This window comes from Pithys albifrons, chromosome 21 (assembly GCF_047495875.1).
Source record: "Pithys albifrons albifrons isolate INPA30051 chromosome 21, PitAlb_v1, whole genome shotgun sequence".
NCBI lineage: Eukaryota > Metazoa > Chordata > Aves > Passeriformes > Thamnophilidae > Pithys > Pithys albifrons.
Window position 1 is genome coordinate 7741595 of NC_092478.1, and position 25262 is coordinate 7766856.

The following is a 25262-nucleotide window of genomic DNA, read 5'->3' on the forward strand; positions in this document are numbered from 1 at the left end:
TTATTTCTCTGGTGCCTCAAAGTGCATTTGCTGTTCTAAAGTCCAATAAGAAGCACATGAGAAGCTCAGCTGGGTGTTTGCTGCTCCCCTACTGCAGGAGCAGCACCTGGCAGAGCCCAGCGTGGGCAAACCATGCTGGGCTTGGAGCAGTTAAACCATCCCTCATGGCCAGGAGCTTTTTTATTTTCAGTGGGGGCACTTTCAGCTTTGAAATATTCCAGTTGAAGAAGTTAATTCACTTTAAGTAAGTTTACTTTTCGAGGGGAGGATATCGTTGTAGTATTTTTGGCCACTGCTTGAAAATTCCTCTAACCCTTTACTATAATAAGCAAATTGAGCAGATTAAAGACACATTATGCTGCCAAATGGTTTTTCTGCACAGGGTGACATATATTTTTTCTGTGGAAAAGGTTGTGGGGTTTTTTTTGTGAGCTGCTATGCTTTTTTTAGCACTTCCTGTTTTATTGTGTTTGAAGTGTCTTTGTGGTGACCTGTTGGGGTAAGATCCTTCCATATGGAAGTGTTTCTTCAACTTTTAATCATTTTGTTTAAAAAAAAAGGGGGTTTTAAATCCGATTTGCAGATGTCTCTGGTTTTGTTTGCAGAGAGCGAGTCCAACTCACCACAGTGTTGTAGAAGTGATGAATTGTTCCTACATGACGTGACAGTGACATCCACACAGTTGCACTTTTCTTTAAAATCTATTTGAAATATCTGCAGAAAACCATTTGTTTGTGTTTCAAAAGTGTGTTTTTCCCTTTGAAAATGATATTTCCCTCAAAGATGTGGGATGAAGCTCTGCCTTCACTGAGTGCCTTGGCCAAACTCCAGTGCAACTGGGGTTTCTCCAGTGGGCCCTGAGTGTTGGAGGCACCTCTGAAGTGATGGAACATCAGGATGACAAGCAAGTTCATGTCTGTGCCTGCAGAAAACCTTGCTGGGGTTTTACACAGGGTCAAAAAAAGTTGCAAGTTTATTTTTAAGTCCTTCATTGCTGTACAACAGAATGCAGATCCCCTGCATTGGACTGGTAGTGCTGTAACTGAGACCACAGTTTGGACCACTGGAGCTGTGTCAGAGCTGCATCCTGTTCCTATTAGTTCTGACACTGACATCTGAATTTCACATTTCATCTTGTTTAGGTTTAACTGCTCCATCAGTGCTTGCAGCAGACGTGCCAGGACCTCTCTGTGGCTGTCTGGGGTGCAGGGGGGGCGAGGGCAGCACTTGGCACCGATACTGGGGGGGCACCTGGTGCCACCCAGGCAGCTGATGGGGGTCCCTCAGCCACCCCCAGGCTTGGCACCACAGCCCCAACGTTTTCACCTTGATAAAATGGGCTTTGCCAGCCCTTTGGAGCCCACATGTGAGTACCACATGCTGAGGTCTCCTGTCTGCAGTTTCACTCCTAATTAAGTGTAGATGTAAGCACTGGGTATGGTAGAAGGGCTTTGGCTCTCTGCAGTTCACCACAAGCATCTCATTCCCACTTCCTTTGTCTTGCACCCATTATTTATATGAGGGGGGTGAGTGGACTCGGTGGTTACAAGTCTGGTGGATTATTATGTTTCTGGAGCTGTCATCCTGTCAAGGGTCCTGCAGAAATTTGCTCTAAGGGCTCTTGGTGGTTTATTGGGAGTAAAACCTCCTCTGTGCCAAAGGTCTGTGCACCACTTAAGTCTTACTAAGCCCTGAAAATGGGTCTTAAATGTTATATTGGCCTTCTCAGCATGGAGGTGAACTGCCTTCTGCATGAACAGTGGGATTTCCAGTTCAGCACAGGCTGTTTGTCTCCATTGCTGTGAGAATCAGGAAATTAGAATGGGGTCTCTACACCTGCCTGAAACTTTGGATGCTCAGCCTGGAGAAGCCAAGGCCTGGCAGCTTTCTGACCTACCAACACCATGGTCTGGAGAAAGACAGCTTTTTGCTGTAGGTGGATACAACACTCAGGTGGTTTGGATTTTCAAGGTGTTCCAGAGTCATGTTGTTACAACAGGGGGTCTGCTGGAAGCAGCAAAATGGACTGACTTGTACTGAGCCCTCAGAGCATTCCCAGATACTTATTTATGGAAAAATGAAGTCAAGGAGCTCTGCTGTCTCATGTTTATTAGACAGGTGGAGAAACTGAGGCATAAAATGGACTGGGCTGGTCAGAGCAGTGTCAAAAAGACTCAGATGTAAAGCTGCCTCCATTTTCCTGCCTCCATTTGCTCTGCTTTCCATGGGATTCAGAATGCGTTGGAAGCATTTCCACTAAGAAAAATCTTGCAACCTTATTTGCATCTCCCCAAAGAGGACCATACTGAGAACACCTTTGAGTGATGCTTTCCCTTGTCCCACCTGATGAACTGACATGTTTGGGTTTGGGTGTTTGGGTCTACTTAGTGGAAAAGCTGGAATTATGCACAGGAAGGTCATTATCACCTCCAGAATGTCTTTCCACTGCACCCTGGCAGGGCTTGAGGGGCTCTGGGGACAAGGTGCCTTCAGCTCAGTGGCAACTCTGCAGTTTAAATATTCCACCAAAACACCTCCAACAGATCCCACTTCCCCAGCAGTTCCCGAAGGGTGTCCAACTAGATGAAAATTAGCCAGTGTCTTGCTTTGTGGAGCTACAAAGGTCAAATGTCTTGGAGGAACAAGGTGCTAAGATGCTAATTCTCTCCGTGGAATGAAAGGCAGTTCTCTGCTCCGCTAAGCAGAAAATGCAGGTGGTCTTAAACACCTCAATTTTTGCCTCCTGTTTTGAATGCAATTAAATAAAATCTGCTGTGATTGCAGGAAGGGTAACCAGCTTGCAGTGCAGTCCCACATCCCACCCCAACTCCAGACATGAGGCAAACAGGCTGGGCAGGCTGCAAGTGCTCTGGGCTGGTCCCCAGCGTGGGACACACAGGAAGCTCACCCTGAACTTCTGTTCTCAAACTTCTCCTCTTGGAATCTTGTTTTCCACTTTTTGGAGATTTGTGAAACATATGCTTTGGAGGGTTCCCAGTTTGGGTTTGTTTTTTTTCTTCACAGCAAGAAAAGAATCTCTCTCTGCGTCGTAAAAAACCCTCACGAAAAAGTACAATCCTTTCTAACGGACCTGCCTGGAGCAGCTCAACAATTCCCATTCCTCATCACTTCACAGTGTGTTTTATAGGGTATAAAAATGGTGTTATGATCCGTGTTCCCAAGCCTTGCCTCAGCTCGCAGGAACATCAATAAACATGGTTTGATGGACACCAGAGCTGCCCCATCGCTCCCCCGGCGCTTTGAACGTGCCCTGACGTACCTTTGGCATCTATTCCCCATTTAGGGAACTCCTGTTGAGCTTTTAACCTATCAAAGGCAATTGCAGTGCTTAGGAAAAGTGACTTCTCCCAGGGTATGTTCCCAATCTGGTCACTTAGAAATATCTCCATTCCTTCATCTCATGTCCTGCTTTTTTGGTGTTTTTTTTTTCTTCTCATTCCTTGATTTAAATTAATCTGCAGACTGGGAGGTCAGTGGTACCTGGATCTGGCAAAAGATTTTACTTTGTTTCTCCCCCTTTCCTTTTTCTGCTCTCACTCTCAAGTTATTATTGTTATTTCACAGCTGAGATGATGGGTTGATGTTTGAACAGTTACATGCTCCGTTCCAGGAAATTCTGTCTTTGTTCCAAGGCTTCCAGTGCAGAGGCTCCTTTCACCTTGATCTTTCAGCACAGCACTAAAACATTTGGCAGGTTTTTTGTCACATTTTTTTGCTGCTGTCCAGGACTTTTGAGAGATTCCCCTTGGACAACTTCCACCTTTGAGCTTGCCCACTGGAGGAAATATTTCCCCTGGACTTTACACAGCCACATCATCACGAGTGCTGCGCCCCTCTCACATCTTCATCAGCTTCCTTGGATTTGCTTCTCTCTGCTGTTAAAGCTTTCCCTCCATGGGAAGGTGGTTGGGATGCAGGGCTGGAGCAGAAGTTGATCCAGAGGGCTCTCAGACCCTCTCAGTGCTCACTGAAGGGCACAGCTGGCTGCAGAAAGCAATTCCCTCTGCAAACCACCAGTGGTTTCACTCATCATTTTAGTCTGGAAAAGGTGTGGGATTGTCTTCTACCTGAATTACAGGAGTCTCCCTGCTGATCAGCTTTCTTTTCCATACCAAGTTCCCCAGAAACCTGTGATTAGCCCCACTTCTGAGAGTTCAGCACAGCTTAATTCTACTGTAAAACTGTCAGCAGTGATTTTCTTGTTTAAAGACGGATTTTGGTTCTTGTACAGAACTACTTCTTGCTAAATTCCTTTTCAACCAAACACTCTTGTCGTTTCTCAGCCGTTAAAGACAATAAACTCCATCTTTGGATTTTTACATGCTGAACTTAGTTTATAATGACAGATACTTGTTTATAACACTGAAGATTTTTGTTAGCTTTCTGGCATTAAAATTGGAATCTTCCCTTTTGATTCGTGGTTATTAGGAGCAGGTTTATCCTTTCAAATACGTACGAGCCATGATTTAAGTGGAATATTTACTGTCCACAAGAATGGCAGACTGCAGCTCTCCGAATCCATCTTGCCTTGGCAAGCAGCATCCTTGCAATCATCAAACCACTCACATGGGCTGGAGCTGATTTCACAGGAGGATTTAGGTCTTGCAGCCCAGAAGGTCACAGCACCTCATTTTCAGTGCTTTGGTCTCTCTCTCCTCTCTCTAACAGGGCAGCTCCAGCTCCAGGTGTGGATGATCCCACTTTTCCTGGGGTCCTTAAGCCAGTTGGTGCCATGAAATGCTCTTTGAAGGTGCTGTAAGGCTGGATCAGGCTATTCTGGGCAAGCAGGCAGTGAGAAACACCCACTTGAACCATCCTGGAAGTCCTGGGAAGGGGCTGCAGTGCTGGGAAAACTGGGATGGTTCTTCCCAGATCCAGAGAAATCTGCCACTCAGGGCCTGTTGGGTCAGGCAGGGATTTGGGGCATCATGATTTGAACTTGCAGACACCAAAGTGTCTTCTCTGTAGCGGGTGACTCCTGGTGGAATGGTCCATCCCAAATAACATCAGGGGTTGTACTGCACCCTCAATCAGTGACGAGCATGTCCTTGCCATCAGTGCTCCAAAATGGGGTTTACTGAAGGAAATAAAAAGAAAATTGACTATAAAACTCAGTTCTTGTGCTTCCAGCTTGGACAACACTGCCTTCCATGAGTGCACAATTTATCAGACTTAGCTGTGATTGATTTTGCATCTGCTTGGGTTGATGCACCCACTTTTTGCTTATTTTCGTAGGAAGTAAGTAAGAAAAGTAAGAAAGATTTCCACTTTAATTTGTCCCCCCGAGGATGGTGCCCTGCAGGCACAGCCTTCAGTCACCTTCAGTGATCCCTGTGGCAGGAGGTCAGGATGCTGCTCTCAGGTGGAAAAACGGTGCTGTTCCTCAAGGCACTCAAAGTCCTTGCGTGACTCTTTTTTAAACAGTCCTTGCTTCTTCCTGAGAGCTTTGCTGGTGGCCATGGAGGGTGAGCCACTGCTGCCTCATTCCTGCTTGCACTTGGAGTTGTTCCTGCACGTCTCCGGGTGCCAACGTGGAGCTTGTGGAAGGGTAAATCTGCTGCCCTTTGAGTGCAGTCTGTGCTGGGGATGAGAGGGAGATGAGTTAAGTGACCGAAAGCCCCAGGCTGGGACATGCCAACTGCAATCATTTTTTCACTCCATCATCTCACCTTGCAACGTCGCTCTGCCTTATCCAGCCACCAGATGCCTGATGGATAACACAAGTGACAAGGGCAAAACCTCCTCCTTGGATGCAGAGGGAAACTTCAGGCAGCAAGGACGGGGCTGCTGGCTCCTGCCCAGCTGAGTCCTGCCTGGCTGGAGCAAAATCCCTGCCTTGGATGGGGTTTGGGAGGAGGTCAGGCCTTGGTGCTGTGAGTCCCCGAGTGCTCTGGCCCCAGTCCAGCTGCACACTTAAGGACACACTTCACTCTCAGCATGTATATGCTCCCATTGAAGGCACTGTGGCTCTACATGCTTAAAAGTAAGTATATGCTTAAGCTGGCTTGGGACCAGAGATTTCAGTGCTTTGTAGGTCCAGGCCTTGCTGGAGCTCAGATAACTCACTCGTGCAACTTGGCACGTGCTTTTAATGAATCCAGAATCAGGCCAAAAATTTATCTTCCTGCACTTGGAAGGCTCACAAGGAAACAAGTTGAAGGTTTTGCTGAATTTTTATTATTTTCTAAACATAAAATTTCACATTTCTCTGTAGTCCCTGAAGGAACACATTTTCTTAGTGTTCTTGGAGGGATCTCGAGGCTTGGAGCGAGCAATTTCCACAACGTCCAGAGCTGATGGAACAGTACCTGGGATGTGCTGCCTGGCCAGGGCAGGATGTGGTGGCTCTGGAGGTCCATCCGTGTTTCCATACCTTGTAGGAAGATGTGGCATTGCACTGTTGTCCTCAGGCAGCAGATTTCATTCTGGACAGCCCTGGCACAGACGTGCCCAGTGCCCTTGGATGAGCCATTAACCCTTGATGGACCAGCTGATCCCTGGTGTAAGCAATAAAACTCTGGCAATGCTGAGAGTTTGCTTTGTCTCAGCAGGGTTTGGTTCTTCAGGTGTGTTGTGCAACCTCTACTCCATTCCCTGATCTTGGTCACTCAGTTAAGAAGTTGCTGAGTTTCCAAACCAGTTCCTGATGTTAATGGTATTGTATCCTTATAGACAACCATTTCCATCACTCTGGTTTAACACCCAAATTCCTCTTGTGCTGGTTGTGAAATATATTGACATACTTGGGGGGAAGTTGTGACTCCAGCAGGCTCTGCAAACAGTATTGGATATAACCCCAATAAGCTGAATGGTAACTCAGTGAGATTTGCTACAGAAAGTGTCGTGTTCATTTGGCAGAAATTCCTCCCTGGGAGGGTGGACAGGCCCTGGCACAGGTTGGGCAGAGGAGTTGTGTCTGCCCCATCCCTGGAAGTGTCCAAGGCCAGGTTGGACAGGGCTTGGAGTAACCTGGGACAGTGGAACACGATGGTCTGTGAGGTCCCTTCCAACCCAACCCATTCCATGATTCCCCACCCCGTGGTGCCCAGTGCTGCAGGCAGGGGCAGGACTCGGGTGCTGCCACCCACGTGGTGGGCAGAGACCAGAAGGAAAAGTCACCTGGTGAGCTCTCCCCAAACCCCCAGCGAGTGCCTGGTGCTTGCCAAGTGAGGTTTATTTATCCCAGGGACGAGTAGTTATTAGACAGTAGCTTGGAACTGGCGCTCACATTATCTCATAGTGAAGTAAGACAAATAAATGACAAGCTGGAGGCCCTGAGTGGGATTAGTGATGCACCTTAGGAAAATATTTTGGTTTCTATGTCAGCTGGGTTGTGAAAGGTTTCATCTGGGAAAGGTGATATGAGACCAGAGAAACATCTGCTCTTATAATGCAAGAAATATTTCAGTTTCTTTCTTAAGGGGTTGTTAGTGATAGGAACCAAATTCCGTGTTTCTGGAGCATCACTGCTCAGCTGCTCCCCTGCAGATGCTCTGCTGGGAGCCTGCTCCTGGCTGGCAACAAACTGCCCACTCTCTTCCCTTGTTTGTGGCTATTTCTCTGCCTGCAGATTGCATATAAAGGAGAAATGCCCAAGCTCAGCAGAGTCTGTGTGTCTGACAGCACAGGAAGGATGCTGGGGCAGGGTTGGACACTGAGCCCTATCCAGCCCTGCTGTGCAGCTCCAGCCAGCTGGGATTGGGATGGGGAAGCCTTCACCTGTCCTTTGCAGCAGGTTTCAAACCCAAAATCCCCAACATTCAGCTGTGGATGAACTGTACCCACAGTGAACTTGGCCTTTCCAAGCTTTACACTCTCTATTATACAAGAAAGAGTCTCCTGTTACAATTTGAGTGATATATTAGTACATAGCACAGTTCCAATGTTTTTTCAACACTTAGGATTTTTTTAATTCAAATGAAACAATCAGAATTAAATTCCTTGGCTCAGACAGTCACCACTAACTCCCCAGCAATGTGACAAATCCACACTTGTGTCTCGAAGTGTAACATAAGATCTTAGTTATCCCGAAAACCCCGATGAGTTGTCAGATCTTTCCTTACTTGTGGGTAAATATGAGCCTTTTATAATCCATTATGTGTCCTTTGTACATGTATCTGTGTATATGCATTTGCACATGCCAGGAGATTGATAATAAGCAAGATAAATCTTGCTGTTTTCTTAGGGGAAGGGATATATTATTGCAGTCCCTGCAGTGGAATTGGCATTTCTGCCTCACTAAGGCAGGGCACGCCTGCAAACCTCTGCCCAGGAGTTCAGAAATCTGAACAAATAGGCAAATGAGGATCGTTGTGTAGTGCCCCAGATGTCTCCTCCCTCCTTCTTGCACAGCCTTCCCCACAGAATCCCAAAATCGCCCCTTTTATTCGGCTGAGGAGTCAAACAAAATAAAGGCTGGTCTGAAAAAGCCTCCACTGAGATTTAATGGAATTCACTGGGTGTTTAAATTTCCTAGGCATTGTTGAAAATCTCAGTAATCATCTTACTGTAAGCTTAGCTAAGTCGTAGATCTTCAGAGAGTGGGAAATTTTACTAGGAGGGGAAAAAAAAAAGTTACTGGATTTTCTAATTTTAACCAGAACTGAGAATTGTAAGTATGTGAATACCACAGGAAAACATTTCCAACCTTGCAAAAAACTAAAAAAGTGCTGAAGATCTTTTGTGAATCCTTTTTTAATGAAATTTCCAGACCTGGAGGTTGAAAGAACATCAGGTGAAGCTTTTTCTGCAGTGCAGAATCGTACCTGGTAACTCACACCCACCTGGCTCATGCAGAGCCCTCTGTCCTTCAGCACACTCTGCTTTATGCCAGGATTAAATAGAAAGAAATGTTAATCTCTGAGGGGGTTTGGGGCTCATTGGAGCATTCCTGATTTTTTCCAGGCCTTCTGATTCTGTAAAGTGTTAAAATATGCAAGAATCTCGCTGTTCAAACCAGGGGTGGGGGGAATTTTTCTTGGAAATTAATTTTATTACAAAGGGATGTTTTGTTTTGAAAATAATAGCATCCAGTTATACCACAGTTCCCATCTCTTTCTGCTTTGAGACAGTTCAATAAGTGGAATCCAGTACTGGAAAGATGTGATTATCTGATTTTTTCAGTGCCCTGTGCTCCTTAGGCAGCACAGGAGGAGTTGCACCTTCTCTGTGGGTGCCATGGCAGCACCCACCTGTGCCCACCTGTGCCCACCTGTGCCCCAGTCCCTACACAAAGCAACATGACAAAGTCTTGTGCTTCTGGTGCTGCAAAACCACAACATCAATTTCCTCGGTGACACCAAACTTTTTTTTTTTTTTTTTGCATTTTATCTTTTAAGTCCTGCTTTGGATGGATGTCACATCCTGCCTCCAGTTTGGAACCCATTCCCTCTCTGCTGTGTCCTTTCACTCACCTCCACTGCTCAGGGCAGCTCAGCAGGGGCTGCAGGAGCTCAGCGGGGGCTGCAGGAGCTCAGGAAGGGCTGTAGGAGCTCAGCAGGGGCTGTAGGACCTCAGAAGGGGCTGCAGGAGCTCAGGAAGGGCTGTAGGAGCTCAGCAAGGGCTGTAGGACCTCAGGAAGGGCTGTAGGAGCTCAGGAAGGGCTGTAGGACCTCAGCAGGGGCTGCAGGAGCTCAGGAAGGGCTGCAGGAGCTCAGGAAGGGCTGTAGGACCTCAGGAAGGGCTGTAGGACCTCAGGAAGGGCTGCAGGAGCTCAGGAAGGGCTGTAGGAGCTCAGCAGGGGCTGCAGGAGCTCTTGGCATTCCGGGGGGGCTGCATTCAGTGATTGTGGGGCTCAGTGTCACGTCGTGGCAGCTCTGGGGTCCCTCACTGGGGGCCAGGTGCTCTGCCAGCAGGAATGTGCACTTGGTTGGCATCTAACAGAGTCTCTGGGAGCATTCAAGGCAAAGGCAGGGTTTAATAAATACACTTAATCATTTATGTTTTGACCTTAGCACAGGCTCGTACTCAGACACAGAGAGCAGAGCTGGAAACACACTTTGTCAAGGCTGCTCTGGCAGAGCAGGGGCAGCCCCGCTCTGAGGAAAGGCAGAGCCTTCAGAAAGGAGAGTAAAAGGTCAGGACTAATCCAAAAGGACAAGCAGTGTATGTCTGTGTGTATATTGGGTTTCACATATGAAATCCAGTCATGATAAATCTGATGGCTTTAGAAACATCTACTTTGATTAATGAAAACATAGTTCCCATAGACCATGGGTTTCATACTTCAAAGTTCCCCTGGATTTAGGACCTTAGGTTTTGCTTATTCATATAACATGCAGGAAACTATTTTTAAATGAATAAGGGAGTTTTAAAAAAAAAGAAAAAAAGAAGGCAAATGTTTCAACATCGGTGGTACAGATAGGCTGGATAATAAGGAGCAAAATTAACAAACAACAGACATTTTATTATGCATTTTACAATAATGTTTACATTCTTTCCTCTATATTTGTTTTTCCTTGAAAAGATTTATGTATTTATAAAAATATCTCGCTGCTCCAGCTCTGAAAATTGCAGCCTTGCTGGTGTTTGAAAGCCTTCAGGACAGCTGTGATCACTGGCTGTGCTCCTGATCATCCAAAGGGCTTCTCCTGAGCCCCCCATTAACCCCTTGTGCAGGAGAACAGGGACGTGGGGTGGGCCCTGAGGACCTTCTGAGCTTGCACCACAGCATTGCTGTGACTTCAGCACAAGCCTGTGAGGAGAGGCTGAGGGAGCTGGGGGTGTTCAGCCTGGAGAAGTGGAGGCTCAGAGGTGACCTCAGCACTCTCTACAACTCCCTGACAAATGTTGGAGCCAGATGGGGATTGGTCTCTTCTCTCAGGCAACCAACAGTAGGAGAAGAGGGCACAGACTTAAGCTCTGCCAGGGAAGGTTTAGGTTGGATATCAGGAAGAAATTCTTTACAGAGAATTGGCACTCTTTACAGGCATTGGAATGGGCTGTCCAGGGGGGTGGTGGATTCTCCATCCCTGGAGGTGTTTAAGATGAGACTGGATGTGACACTCCGTGCCATGGTCTGGTGACTGTGGTGATGTTGGATCAAGGGTTGGACTTGATGATCTCAGAGGTCTCTTCCAACCCAACTGATTCTATGATTCCATGATCCTGTGATCCTCGAGGTTGCCATCGTTGCCTTGGCCACTGTCCCAAGGCTGTGGCCACGTGGGACATGGGGAGTGGTTGTGCAACCTCCTGGTGGACCATCCACTGGGCACGGGGGCTGCGGAGGCTGCGCTGCTCCTGCCGACAGCTGCGTGTTTGCTCAGAGCTCGTTTAGAAATACTGACAGAGGAATAAACAGTGTTTTTGTTTACAAGTCTGTAGTTCTGGGGAGGGAGGAGGAACCTCTTGGGCTCACTCAGCCCAGAGTTCAAAGGGATTTGGAAGTGTTGGTTGCCTGTGGGACTGGGTACCTCGGCTGAAGGCTCCCTTCATGAAGTGCACTCACAGGATACAGAGCTGGTGAGTAATGTCCTGTTTATAACAGAACTGTGAGCAGTTCTGGAAAAAAAGAAGCTCTGTGGGAGGGAGGATGACAGGGAATAGAGTCACTCCAAAGGCTGGAGCTCCTGCCATCACTTCCAAAGGCAATAATTAACACTTACACCTTGGTGTAGCAGCTGTACGCAGAGATGGGCTGGAGCACTCTGTGCCATTTAGGCTGACCACAGGAGACTGGGATGGCAGCATGGGAGCCAGGCATGGGAGGGATCAGCAGCACGTGCCAGGGGCATGGACACGAGGTCAGCAGCCAGAGCTGGGGCAGGTGGGGCGATGCTGCTTCCTCCGCTCTCAGAGAAGGCATTTCACAGATCCCCGTTCCAGCGGCCGCTTTGTGGCATTCCCCCTGGAGTCACAAAGTTATGGCAAGGAAGGGAATTGGCAGGGCCTGTAGGAAAGTTCAACCTTTAATGTTTCAACAGGGTATGTTACAGTTTGACTCACTGCTTTGGGCAGGGAGTTTCCGTGCCTGGTTCCTCACACACCCGTGGGGTTCTTGCCCCTGGCCGAGGTATTTCTGGGCAGCTCCATCCCACCAGCATGGCCAGGGCCAAGTGGGTTGGGACTCCCTTCAAAGTCCTCTCCTGCTGCTGCAGGGGCCAGAAGAGTCAAGGGAGGTGATGGGCAACTCCTGCTGTCCCTCCAAGCCTCTTGGTTGCACCCCAGGGTCCAACACCACGCGGGGTCAAACCCCATCCCGTTGACCAAGATCCATCTTTTATCAGTTCCCTCCCTGTTGACTCTGCTGGTTTTTGTCACACTTACATTGCAATATGCAAGGTGAGGCTCAAAACTGTCAAGGTCTTTAATAGAACCATTACTGTATTTTTGGAGAACGTTCTCTTTTTGATTTACTGTTCCTTAGAAGACAGGAAATGGAGCTACTTGATTTCATATTTTAAACAAAGCCGTCCAGAGGTTTAATGAAAAAAATTTCCCCTGGCTTTCGAATTAAAGGCCTATGGTGAAAGATTTAGCTTAGCTATTTTGACTTAGAAAAATAACACACTAGAAGCATTAAAACATTTTGTAAAAATTCTTTTTATTACTAGATTTTTTTGCAGGCAAGAAAAGAAGTTTCTCTGGTTTTCTCACACTTGGTTGGTGGAGCTGTGAAATGAAAGGACATTTCCAAGGTTTTGGGTGGGTTTTCTTTCTTCCTTCTGTTGAATTTATTTTGCTTTTATATTAAAAGCCTTGAAACAATTGCAATGCTAAACCCTGTGTGTCTAAGCAAGGTAATTTGGTGTGAATAATAACAGAAGCCTTTGGCATTAATAAAATGCAAGAAACGTTGAGCAGAAGGATGGGGAGCTGATTGTGCTCCATGGGCAGTGGTGGGAGGAAAGGGCAGTGCCCCTTGGAAGGCAAATGTCCACGGAAGGAGAGAAGTGGGAGATGGTTTTCAGCCAAAAACTAAAGTTTTAATAGGAAAATTCTGTGTGTGGAGCAGAATTAGCTCGGAGTGTTTGTGTGAACCCAAACTGGAATTGGGAAACAAATCACTTTTGGCCAAGCCAAGGGTCCTTCTCCTTCCATTTGGGTTGATTTGGGGGTTTTTATTTGTAGTGCTGTGGATCTGGGATGATGCTTGAACATCACACAGAGGAGTCTGGTGGTCTCCATTCCCACCCAGTTTCATCTTCAGTAAATAAGGGGAGAAGTGAGTGTTCTGCTGGCTTGAAAACACTGTGCAAGAGGATGTGATTTTAAGTCAATGGGATTTTTTTTTTCAGTGATTTAATGAGGTTTCACCACGATTACACTGGTAATGGCTTGACTCAATACCTAATTTGCTCATTCTTGAGTTGTTTCTAAATGAATTGCTCCTCGTAGGTGGAACCTGTTCCCCTGCCAAAGCTGTGTCTGGCCAGGGAACAGAGGGAAGTCTGGGCTTCACACCTCGGGGGCTGATATTGGTGGCTGTCAGTAGGGGTTTAGTGGCCTGTCAGTGGCAGCACAGGGCAAAGCCTGCCTGCTCTCCACCCTCAGTAATCCCAGGAATCAGCAGGAGCTTTCCCAGCCACACTCTGGCAGTGGGTTTGGGGGATCTGGGGAGAGGACACTCCCCTGAGGTTTGTTTGCAAACTCCTCGCTGGCAGGCGATGGGGAATTTGATACATTATCAAGGGAGATTCAGGGACTGAAAAGGGGAGAGCAAAGCAGCCAGAAGGAGAGATTACAATTTAATAAATAGCAGAGATAGGGTGAGCTGCTGTCAGTGGAAGTTTAATGCCATTAACCCATGTGCCACTGGAGGGCAAAGCACCCAAAGGCTCCTGGAACCAACCAGCCCATGGCCGTGTCACACCTTTCACAGAATTTTCCAAGGTGTAAAGATACCCAGGACTTAGTTCTGCCTTGAAAAAACCATTTCACTCTGATACATGTGCTGTCTGCTGATGCAGTGGCAGGACAAATAGCAAAGTCTATTGCAATTGGTCTTGTTTTTCCTGAAGCAGTTTTGTCTTAAATCAGAGAGGGACAGAGCCAGGGATTTACAGCAGCAAAAGGACCTGCCTGCTCAAGTGAGGTCCCATTTCCTACCCCCACCCTTGGTCACACTCTGCATGTTCAGCTTTACCTTGAACTCATTTTATCACTGTATCTATTGAAATAAGGAGGAATTTGGGGGCTCCAGTGCAGCCCAGAGCAGCTGCTGGTGCACAGCCCTCTCCTGTTACTCACAGGCAGGGTGATCACCCACGGGCTGCAGTGGTGGAGTGGTGGCTGCTGAATCACAGCTGGATGTCTGGACGTCAGTGCTGTTGCCAGATGTGCACTTCTAACGTGGAGAAGGAGTGAAAAGGGGGGAAAGATAAAACCAGAGCTTTGCCAGCCTTCCAGTTTTTTTACAAGAAAGCTTTCTGTGCAGTTAATCCCCCTAACCTGCATTTGCATTAACACTTGCAACCTCACACGTCGCTGCTAAGAAGTTGTGGCAGCTCCTGGCCCTGATTGCAGAGGTAACGCTGCACTTGTCTCCTCTGCTCTCACTCAAGTATCTGAGGAGCCAGAGCTCCATGAAGTTTCTCCCTGTACACATAAGCAGGCGTCTTGGCAGAGCTTCAAAAGCCATTTGCCTTATTATTCATCTGTCTGCTTATAGGAGCAGAAATGCTCCCATTCCTCACTTTCGGAATAAGGGCAGACACCAGGAAAGAAGAGATCCCTCATCTCTGGCACAGCCCTGCAAACCTGTGGGAGCTCATCCTGCTCCTGCTGCTTCCCTGGGGTTTGGGAAGCAGGTTTAAAAGCCCCCCTGATTGCTCTCTGGGTACATGAAGAGCCCTGTCAAAACCAGCTGAAATCCGTGGGGTCTTGGAGTATGTGCAGAGGGTCTCAGGCTTGTGGGAAACCATAGAAGGATGACTTGGAAAAAAAAAGCTTCAAAAAAAAAAAGACCAACTTTTGCTTTTCTTCCTCCCTTCAGCAGAGCTGACATCATGAAAATGTTGCAGAGACTTAAACATCATCAAAAATTACTTTGCCTCCTCACTGCATTTTCTCAAACAAGCTTCAAGAACCCTCGCTTTAAAACAAATTAGTAGACTGGAGCAACCTTATAAATCCCAAGACCCATTAAAAGTTGAAATATTTGGTAATTCCTCCTCCTGCTTTAAACTGGGATTCATCCAGAGTTCAAGTGCATGTATCCCATGCGAGCCACGGTCCCATTTTGTGGCGGTCCATTTTCGTGTCGAGGGTTTCTCGGTGCCAGGAATCCGCTCTGCGCCGGCGGGCAGATAAATCCGAGCGTGCGCCGCTGAGCTCGGGAGCCAGCGCCACCACGGCAGCCCATATAAATCCCTGAATGCCAGCCCTGTGCTCTCCTCCGTGCCATTAGGGGTCCGAATTATCTGCCCCTCTTTGCTGCTGCATGGCTGGAGCGGCTGCCCGAGTGTTTACTACCGTTATCAGCCGGTGCTTTGGGCGTTATCAGAGGAAGGGCCGCCCGCCGCGGGGCTTGGTCTCTCACCCTTTCTATTACCACCTGTCAGTGGCAGGGGGTGTGCTGTGAAGCTGTACAGTCACAGACTACAAGTGTAGATAGTTTCTGACGGCTGATCAAAGGGGAAAACCAAAGGCCTGATAACAAGGACGTGTTTCATGTACTTTTAACTTTGAGAAACATTGGCATTTGCATTTTTTCCCCTCGATAGGCTGGCAGAAACCAGGCGCAATAAAGGCTGGGTATTCAGTTACCTAATAGTGGAGTAAATGGTATGTGCTTGAAGCAACAAAGCATAACTGTAATCTTGTTCCAAGTGGGAATGATTTAAGTAAGCCTTCGCAGAAGACTTGCTGTATAATAAAGGGGAATAATTTTAATTTGTACTTTGAAGTGATCTTGAATTCAGAATCTAATCTTTGCATTCAGCAGAACATCATACCCTGCTGTGAATGAGGTAATAACTGCAAGTCAGGGGGATTATTTGAAGCGTCTTTTGTAGGTACGTGAGCTCTGTCACAAGAACCAGCATCTTCAGCAACGTGCTTCTGGTGGAAGAGTCTCTCTTGGAGCATGTTTGACCTAAAACTTCACAGGGCAGGAATAGAGAAAACCCACAGACACCCCAGACTGAGGGAAGGACCTGCTTTCTTCCTTCAGCAGACACACTTCAGACACAGGGCAGCTCTGCCACGCTGTTGCAGTTCTCTGTTTAAGAGCAAGAAAGGGATTGTAGCTAAAATTTCTGCCCATTAGCAAAGACAGAATGGCTTGACTCTTTCCATTGTGTGAGATAAGAAGGGGGACAAGGATCTCAACAGCAGCCCAGTGAAAGACAAGTCAACTTTAAAAATAATTTCTAGTCGTTTAACATATACTTAAAAGCATATGTATGTTTTTTAACATCACATGTCACTCACATTTGTGTTACTACTCTGCTTTTGTGACCCTCACCGATTTGAGACCAGAACTGGGGCTGTGTTTTCAATTTAACTCTTTGCTTACACTGGTGGGGTGAAGCTGGTCGGTACTGGGGGCTGTACCTGATCCTGCTGTGCTGGGAACACCAACACTTGAACTAACATGCTAAAAAATTAACATCTCATGGTCTCAGAATGCAAAGGGCTTCTTCCTTTCAGGTGCAACCCATGCGGGAGTGGGTTGGTCCCAGCACATCCCTGGATGTTTTTAGGATGGGACTGGATGTTGCACTGAGTGCCATGGTCTGGTAATCACAGTGGTGTTGGACCAAGGGTTGGACTTGATGATCTCAGAGGTCTTTTCCAACCCAGCTGGTTCTGTGATTCCATGATTCTGTGACCCTGGAGGTTGCCATCATTGTCTTGGCCAGTGTCCCAAGGCTGTGGCCACGTGGGACATGGGGAGCGGTTGTGCAACCTCCTGGCAGACCATCCGCCTTCATCCCATGTTGCTGCTGGGCACGGGGCCTCCCGAGGCCGCGCTGCTCCTGCCGACAGCCGCGTGTTTGCTCAGAGCAAATGCTGGTTCTGTGATGCCAAGCATGTCTGTTTGTTGTTTGCTGCAGGTGCCTTCGACCGGAGCGTGACGCTGCTGGAGGTGTGCGGGAGCTGGCCCGAGAGCTTCGGGCTGCGCCACATGTCGTCGGTGGAGCACGGCGAGGAGGGGCTGCGGGAGCGCCTGGCCGATGCCATGTGCGAGTCGCCCAGCAGGGACATGGTGGGCTCAGGAACAGGTACAAAGAAGAGGTGTGATCAGAGATCACGTACATCTCACCCAATGGTGATTTTTTATTTTATTTTTTTTAATTTTTTTTTAAGTTTTGCTCTCCCTTTCCTCTCTCTGGTTAAGTTTTGTGGCAGGCTCGGTGTGAGCGAGGTTGTTCATAAAAAGAAATTAGTGGCAGGTCACATCAACACAGTCTGAGGAGTCTCAAGTAACTTGAACTAAAATACTGGCACTTGAAACCCTTTATCATAAGGGGTCTCCTCCCTGCCCTGCCAGTTCAGGAGCACCCGAGTGTCTGTGCAGATTGCTGCCCTTGCCCACCCTGCTCCAAACAATGGCATAATCACACATACCCTCATTTTGTGTCCTGGATAGAGCCGCTGCAGAGCGCTGGTTCTGTAATCCAAATTAATCCATCTTCATCAGTGTCCATTATATTGATAAATTATATCATCTGTTTAAGTAAATGGAGTGGCACGTCAGAGATTATGCTGTCAGGAGGGGCCCAGTGGCAGGAGATGCTCAGAAATCAAAGCGCAGTCGTTGCGGTTTTATTGTCTCCATTAATTTTGGCTTGTTCTAAAAAACACCTCTAGAAAAACCAGCCAGCAGCAGTGGTGGCTCCTGGCACAGCTGCCAACTCACTTGTCGCTCTTCTGGCAACTTGCCTGGGGAGAAAAAAGAGGCAGAAAGGTGTGGGAGTGCCAACCTCTGGTCCTCTCAGGAAGGCTGTGTAGGACAGGAGTTGTCTCTTCTTCTCCTGTGTTGCTGAGGGTCTTGTGCTGCTCTGAGCTCTTCTGCTCCCTGAGAAGGCTCAGGGTCTCTCCCATCAGGGCTCCTCCCCTGCTTTGCAGGTGAGTCACCTTTCAGCACGTACAGCAGGTGCCAAACTGCATCTGCCTCCCACAGTCTGGAGGAGGAGGATTCAGAGCAGAATTTAAGCCCTTGTGCCCCAGCTGGTCCCCTTTGCAACTGTCTCTCCTCTGATTTCCATCTTGAGAAAGGTGAAGTCTGTTATACTGTAAATCAGGAACTTTGTCAGAGGCAGAGCTCTGTTTTTCCCTTCCATTTCCACCAAGCCCAGCTGATGGCAGTGAGAGCCAACTTCTTTGGCATAAGATGAGGCTCTCAGCACTGCAGGTGGAAAGACAGAAAGGAGCTGTTTGTAGAGATGCCATCACTGAGCTAAAATTCATCCAAAGAGATTTCTCCCTCCTTTTACTCCAGACACATAAATCTTCCTAGTGAGTGTAAGGGAGGTGCCAACTCAGGGCAGCAAATGTACCTGGCAATAATGAGTAACATGAGCACTGACCCAACTCACCCCATCCCACCACCCTCCTCCTGCTGTCATTAACACTCTGTGTTCTCCTGCCTGTTGGGGGATTCTCTCTGCCACTAACACACTTTATTCTCAGCATTTGGGCATGTGGTGACTCAGAAAAAACCTGGTGATAAGGCACTGAACTCCCGTGCCCTTTCCACTTCCATCCCCTGACAGCTCTTGAGCTGTTCCTCTTGCCAGACAGACATAAAAAGTTCTCTCCTGCTCAGAGGGTACCTGGAGAGCTGCACTTGCCAAGGGAGTCGACTGGCAAAGGCTGCCACACCATTCCTCAGGCTGGGAGCACAGGAAGGGCTCATCCATCTGCTGCTTAATAAATGGGGAAAGATAAGTGTGGAGCTGCATTACTGTCACTTCAAAGAAGAGGTGTCTTTGTTGGCTCTTAACAAGTAGCAGAGTTTTCACTTCCCCCAAACCACTTACATCGTAACCAACCTTGGCTGAACTGAAAACATTGTTGTTCCTCGGGTTCTCTGCTGCCCACTCTCTGCAGTGAAGTGACAGCAGAGAGTTCAGCAGGAAAGGACACTGTAGGTTTGCTTGTTGGTGGTTAAGTTTTATATTGGTGCTGCTTCCAAAAGCAGTGGTTACATTTTTGCATCGCACTAAGAATTGGGGAAGTTACAATCTTTCTTCTAATAATCCTAAAATGGCTTATTTTACCTTGCTCATGCCTTTATGTTGTGCATGCTGTAACCCCTGTTTGTGCTGCTTGGATTCTCCTCAGTCCTTAAATAGATTTTGCAGAGGTTTAACAAAACTTGCAAAGTCTTGCTCGAGCTGCAGGGTGAATTAATGAACATTTCTAACTCAGAAGATGTGCAGTGCTGGAGTCCACTGTGTGGACACACAATGGGCAGTAGGGTGGACAGTGAGACTTTCTCAAGTGCTCAACTGGTCCTGACATGCACTTAATGGCAGGAGATAAATAGATTCTTCTAATGCCTTGACTGTTAGGGCATGGCTGACACGTACATTTATACAGCAATGAGGGCTGACATGCTGCAGGGTGAGCAGGAGGGGCTGCTGGTGGGGCACAGACCACTTGGGGGGCAGATACTCACAGGGCTTTGTGCCATCCCTGCCCCCTTGCATTGCCAAGCACCAATGGCAACACTGACCCAGGGCCTGGCTACTGGCAGAGGCAGGAATGACCCAAAGATTGGTCATACCACAAACATCAAAGTGGAGGATGCTAAAAACGTGAGGAATAATCTGGCACTTACAAGGAAGGGGAATTCAGTGGGTCTTTTCCACCTCCAGCTCTGACCGGTTGCCAAGGGCTGTCGGACAGTGGATGGGAGAAGAACCAAGTCTGGAAAACGACCCCCCCAAAAATCTGCTTTCCTTGTGACCTAAATGATAACTGCAGTCATCCAGCTAGTTGACTTGATTGGGAAACCAGCTTTTTCCTTGTTATCCAATTATCCAGATGACCCATGTCTATCTTAAGTGGAGTCTGCTGTACATAAGCTGTCAGCCCAGATACACATTTAATTCCAAAGAGGGCGTAAATTGGCAAAGATGCAAAAAAGATGTTTCTGCTGTTTCTGTCAAACTCTCACTGAAAAAAAAAATTATGAAGGTCCACTCCCAAATGTTAGTGGTCAGTGCCCTCTTTTGCTTGCAAAGCTTTGTTTTCAAGTAGCTACAATATTTACATTTGCAGTGCAGTGTCTGAGTGTGTGCTGGAACTTCACAGTGCATCTCCCCCCAAAAAAAAAGAAGATTTATGTGATTTATGAAACTCTGCTTCCAGGAGACAAATATCTCTGACAGGATTCCACTTGAACTGGACATGCAGAAATTGCCAGCCCAGGCTGGAAATCTTTCCCTCCAAAAATTAATAATCAAGAAATTCTCTGATTCACCTCTTCCTTCAACAAGGACATTTCTCAAGTTTTCAAATGTATTTGGATGATTTCTAGGCTCGTTATTTGAAATCAGTGTATCATAGGGGACTGAGCCATTACAGTCTGACCAACAGGATGTTTTTCTGAAATATGCATTTCTTCCCAAATTCCTGCAAACCTCCAAGGCTGTGGGAAGCCACTGGCACAGCGGTGAGTCGCACCTCTGGCCCTCAAGGAAACTGTCTGGATTCCTTCCAAACTTCATGAACAAACTCATAATGCGATGAAGGAAGCTCATATGTTGAAGCAAACTCTTTAACCTGATTAATGGGATGTAAGTAAGTGGAGCTAATTAGATGTGCTGGTAGGGAATAGCCTGGAGGAAACCCGGGATCCATTGGGATCCTGATCTCCAGCCAAGGCCATGTGGTCACACCAGCCTGAGCCTCACACCGGGCTGGACCCCTCTGAGACTTTCAGGGGGATGATTTTGAAATCTTTCTGTGGACTTTGGGGGTTGGAGAGGTGAAGTCACACCTCTCCAGGTGGGAAACGGAGGGAGGAGAGCGAGCTGGTGGCTCCTGTGCCAGGACAATCCTTCCTGGGTTTTTTTCCCAAAGGAGAAAATATCTGTGGCCACAAGTTGTGTTCAAAGATCAGCAGCCACCTGGGCATAGATGGACATTTAGTTTCAGGAATAGGATTAGCCCTTTACAGAGTCAGAGCTTCCATTGGTACCTTCCCCTCCCTCACACCTTCACTCCCTGTTTTCCCTCCTTTCCTTCTTTCCTTCCTCTTTCCTTTTAATTTTTCCAGGCCAGTTTTCCCCTTCTCTCTCCTCAGTTGGTCCCAGTCCTAACTCAGACATGGGCTGTGGGAACACGGGAACACAGAGCAGTGGATTTTCCCTCCAAAGAGCATTCCTGCCAAGAGATTTCTGCCCAGGTTCAGTGCAAAACCAGCCTGGGCAGCAAACACTGATGGATCAAATAACCTCGATGCTAAAAGCAGCCTTTGAACTTTCACAATATTCATGCCAGGGTCAGAGATTAAATTACCCCCTCGAGTAAGTCGAAGAGCTCAGTGCAATTCTTCCTGCAAAAGGTTTCTTTGGATGGGCCTGGTTTGAAGGAAAGGAAAATTCAGGCTCTTGAGGAGCCACTATTTTTGAAGTGCTGGAGAAGAGGAGCTGGTGCTGCCCAAAGTGTCCCCATCCCACAGCCCTTCCAGGGCCAACATTGGCATTTTACTTCCCCAAGAATTTCCCAGCTCTCCAAATCCATCTTGCCACCAGCCCTGGGAGTTTTCAATGGAAGTTCTTCCAAGTCATGCCTTATTTAAGGGGGAGGGGGGTGTGAATGTTGATACCATGAATGTTTCTGGTGTGAATTTAAGTCCATTGTTGTTGGTAGAAAAACTCCAAAGAGAGCACTGATGCCACAAGACAACTCTGACTTTCTGCCATTTGATAACAAGTTGATCAACTGCATTTACTTATTGTCAGTTGTGGTGTGGGGAGATTCCTTTTCTTTTTCTTCTTATTAAATCAAGGCATTTTTTTAAGAAATATTTTATTTTTGATACAGACACAGCCGGTGAAGTAGCAGTAAAAAACATCACCCCAAAGAGGCACATGGCTTTGAAATGTTTTGGTATGTAACATAACTGTATTGTTATCAGGTCTTAACTTGTGCACAAAGAGTATTTTTCCTTGTTCTAAAAGCAAACCCTCTCTCAGCTTTCCAAGGTCTACCTCCATAACGTGGCCATAGGGGGGACAAACCAAAAAATATCAAAGTGTCTCAAGTCATTTCACAAATAACATTGTTCTGTTTCTCTCCTTAAACGAACAAGAGTTTCTTTGATTCCTTTTTTTTAAGTCAAATTTCGGATTCTGCTGTTCAGAGCAGAGAGGTCACAAGGCCCTAATGTATTTAGCATTGACTGCCCTCTCTTGTAGTGCGTCTATTAGTCAGTAATTTGATTTGTACCTATTCATTTGCAGTCCCTGCAGGAGCTCTGAGCTGGCCCCAAGTATAATTGGTGCTGTCTCTATTTTTACATCATTAGATTAGCCCCGACTCCTGGCCACTTGTTGTCTGCGCTTGTCTGTCCATTTATACAACCTAATGTAACACAAAATTCATTACTGATCACATTACTTTCAACTCTGAAGCCAGCTTTGTGATAAACATTTTGTTAACCCTTCCCTGCCAGCGCACAGACCTGGGCCATAAATGCACTTTCCCTTTGCAGAAAAATCAATATCCTAATAAAACAGAGTGCAGGCACATTTCTGGATTTGTCATTCCTCCCGGAGAAAGAAATGGGGAGGACACAGAGGGGATGAGTAAATGGTGTCTGATCCAGGCACCTCACGCTGCTCTGGATGGAATGAGCTCAGCAGTGTCCTTTCTGCTGCAATAGAAAGAAGTGACACGAGATTGGGCCAGCACTCAATTTAAAACTTAATTTCTTACTCGTTGTTCTGCAAGTGTTTTGGCTCTTCTGGTCAGGCTGTAATCAGGTTATGACATTATTGGAACTGGGCATTTTTTATCCCAGTGCTTTGTCTCAAAGTAGTGAGCAGAGACACAGTTCCCGTTCTCCTTGGAGATTTGTTACTGTGCTGGGGTTTGTTTTGGTTTGCTTTGGGTTGTTTTTTTTCCTGCTAATGATGAAGCAAATTAACTGCAATACTCCAGAATTTCACAGGAAAATGTAAAACTCTGTCCTGTCTGGCTTGGCTTTGCTCAGTGTGACTGTCTGCTGAGTCCCTCCTAAAGCATGAAGCTGTTTGCATCCCTGAGGCTTCTGCTGTTAATTCCAGGGGGAAGCAGAGCAGAGCCCTGGCAGGTATTCCCACAGGGCTGAGCATCCTCCCAGCTCCACGTGCAGCATCCAGCCCAGGAGGTGGTGCCTGCCATCCAAAGAAATGTGTCTTGGTGCATGCAAAGGCTGGTGATTTTTAACAAGTTTTCTGAATTCATTTTCTGTTTGTGCAGCTTGGCTTGGAAATCTGTTATTTTGAGTTTTCTAAATATTTAGAAATTTTTTCTCAGTGTTTATTAAAGCTTCCCATTAAAAGTCTGGGGCCTGAAGTCTGCCCCACACCGAGTGGTCCCACACTGAGCAGGGGGCAGGAGACTACAGGATTTTTCCATCTCTAATTTCTATAATTACCTTGTCATTCCTTTTAGGATTCTTTGCATGGTATTTTTGTGTAGAATACAACTTATGGCAAGGATTTCTCTTTTAGTAAGTATAAGAGCCCTCAACTCCCAGCATTTGAACCAGAACTGGTATTTTTACAGCTGTTTTGTGAGCCAAAACTTGTTGCAGCTGCTGAGGTGGTGGCAGAATAAAGACAAGACAGTTCCTGTCCCTCCTCCCAAGCCCAGCAGCCCCAGAGAGCTGTTCAGTACTTGCTGATTTTTGGGGTGTGCAGCACAGGCTATCACAGAGCTCCCATAAACTGCATTGCCCTCTCTGGGGGAGCTGGGAAAGAGGCTGTGGAATGGAAACCCATTCGTGCAATAAACTGTTGAGCAGTCAGACAGTTAAATGCACACTTGTTGGGGAGGTGGGATGAAGTGGGAGTCACCAAAACACACATCAACACAGCAAAACCCCAGCAGCAAATGGAAGGTGAAGAGCCAAAGCCATGCAAGTGTCCTGGTGTGAGCCAACCCTCTGGCCCTGCAGCTTCCAGCTCTCTCAGCCTCTCTGCCACCACGACATCTGCTCCTCCTGCTTTGGCATCAGCAGGCACAGGTCCTTTGGTGAGCTCCCCAAGTGCCACCTCTGCCATCTCCAGGTCCCTCTCCCATCCCTGTGGATGCTGAATTGTTTCCTCTTGTTGTGCTGCATTTTGCAGCCCTGCCCTCACCTCTCATCATCCCTTTCTCTCACAGAATATCAGACAAATAATAACCTGATTTTTTTCCATAACCCTGCCTTGCTATCCATGGTGGAGTCTGAGAATATCAGGCCTTGACTGGTGGTGGTGTTGGCTCATAGGGTGTCTTAAGGGATATGCTGAGGCAGAAAGAGAGGGATAGAGAGAAGGAGAAACAAACCCAAAGGGGATGTTGGCTCGGGGAAGATCTCACTGATCAGTGGGGAAGGAGACTCCCTGGAGCATCCCTGTGGGACCAGATCCAGTGGCTGCCCCTGAAGGCAGCAGGGTTGTGGCCAGGTCCCTGGCAATGCTGGGAACACTTAGTTCTCCTTGGAGAATATATCCTAATTTGTGGTATGAAAAGATTAGCTTCCCTTCCATTCCTAGCCTGCTGTCTCCCCACCATGGATAATACATAAAACAGTAGACTTTTATTCATTAACATTTATGGGAAAATGTTAATATTAAACTGTAAGTGAAAAGCCCCATCTTATTGAATTCTTGTGCTGTGTTATTGGGAGCCTAATTTCATTTTGCATTTAAATAAAAACCAGATGACGTTGAGGACGGTCAGGGAAGCATTCTGTAAGTGAGAATTTATCTTGCAATCTGGGTAAACAATGTCTCATCATTTAACAGTTATTATAAATAATGGGGTTTTAAGCACTTTGCTGGGAGTTCATATTGGCTCCACACGGGTTGCACTAAGGGAGAGGGAATTTCAGTGACATCTTCCAGGCATCCGGTGAGGAGGAATCATATCCTGAGCTCACTCCTCAAGCTGCAGCAGTTTTCATCCTCCTCTGGTTATTGTTGCTCAATATTGTGTGACCAGAAGAAAAAATGACAAATGGGTTGGGAGCATTTTGGAAATGAATAAACCACATTTGCTGCTGCCCCCACAAAAGGGGAGGGTGTTTGGGCCCCTGCAGAGGTTCCTGCAGGTGGTTGAACCTCCAAAGGGACATTCTTTCTATAAAA

At 47.1% G+C, this 25262-nt stretch overlaps 1 protein-coding gene across 6 annotated transcripts in view; it reads left to right on the top strand.

Moving 5' to 3' along the window:
- The window catches only part of BCAS3 (BCAS3 microtubule associated cell migration factor), a 341997-nt gene that overhangs the window by 302818 nt on the left and 13917 nt on the right, over positions 1–25262 (top strand). Inside the window, exons 23-24 of one of the 6 annotated variants that reach the window (XR_011699536.1) lie at positions 17022–17202; positions 21967–22032. Coding sequence is in view for 5 of the 6 variants with exons in the window: in XM_071575029.1 (XP_071431130.1) it covers positions 17022–17189; positions 21967–22032 (234 nt within the window). In the remaining variant the exon portion in view is untranslated. Of the gene's footprint in view, positions 1–17021; positions 17237–21966; positions 22033–25262 lie in introns of all 6 variants that reach the window. The other 5 variants (XM_071575029.1, XM_071575032.1, XM_071575030.1 and 2 more) reach the window with 5 other exon arrangements.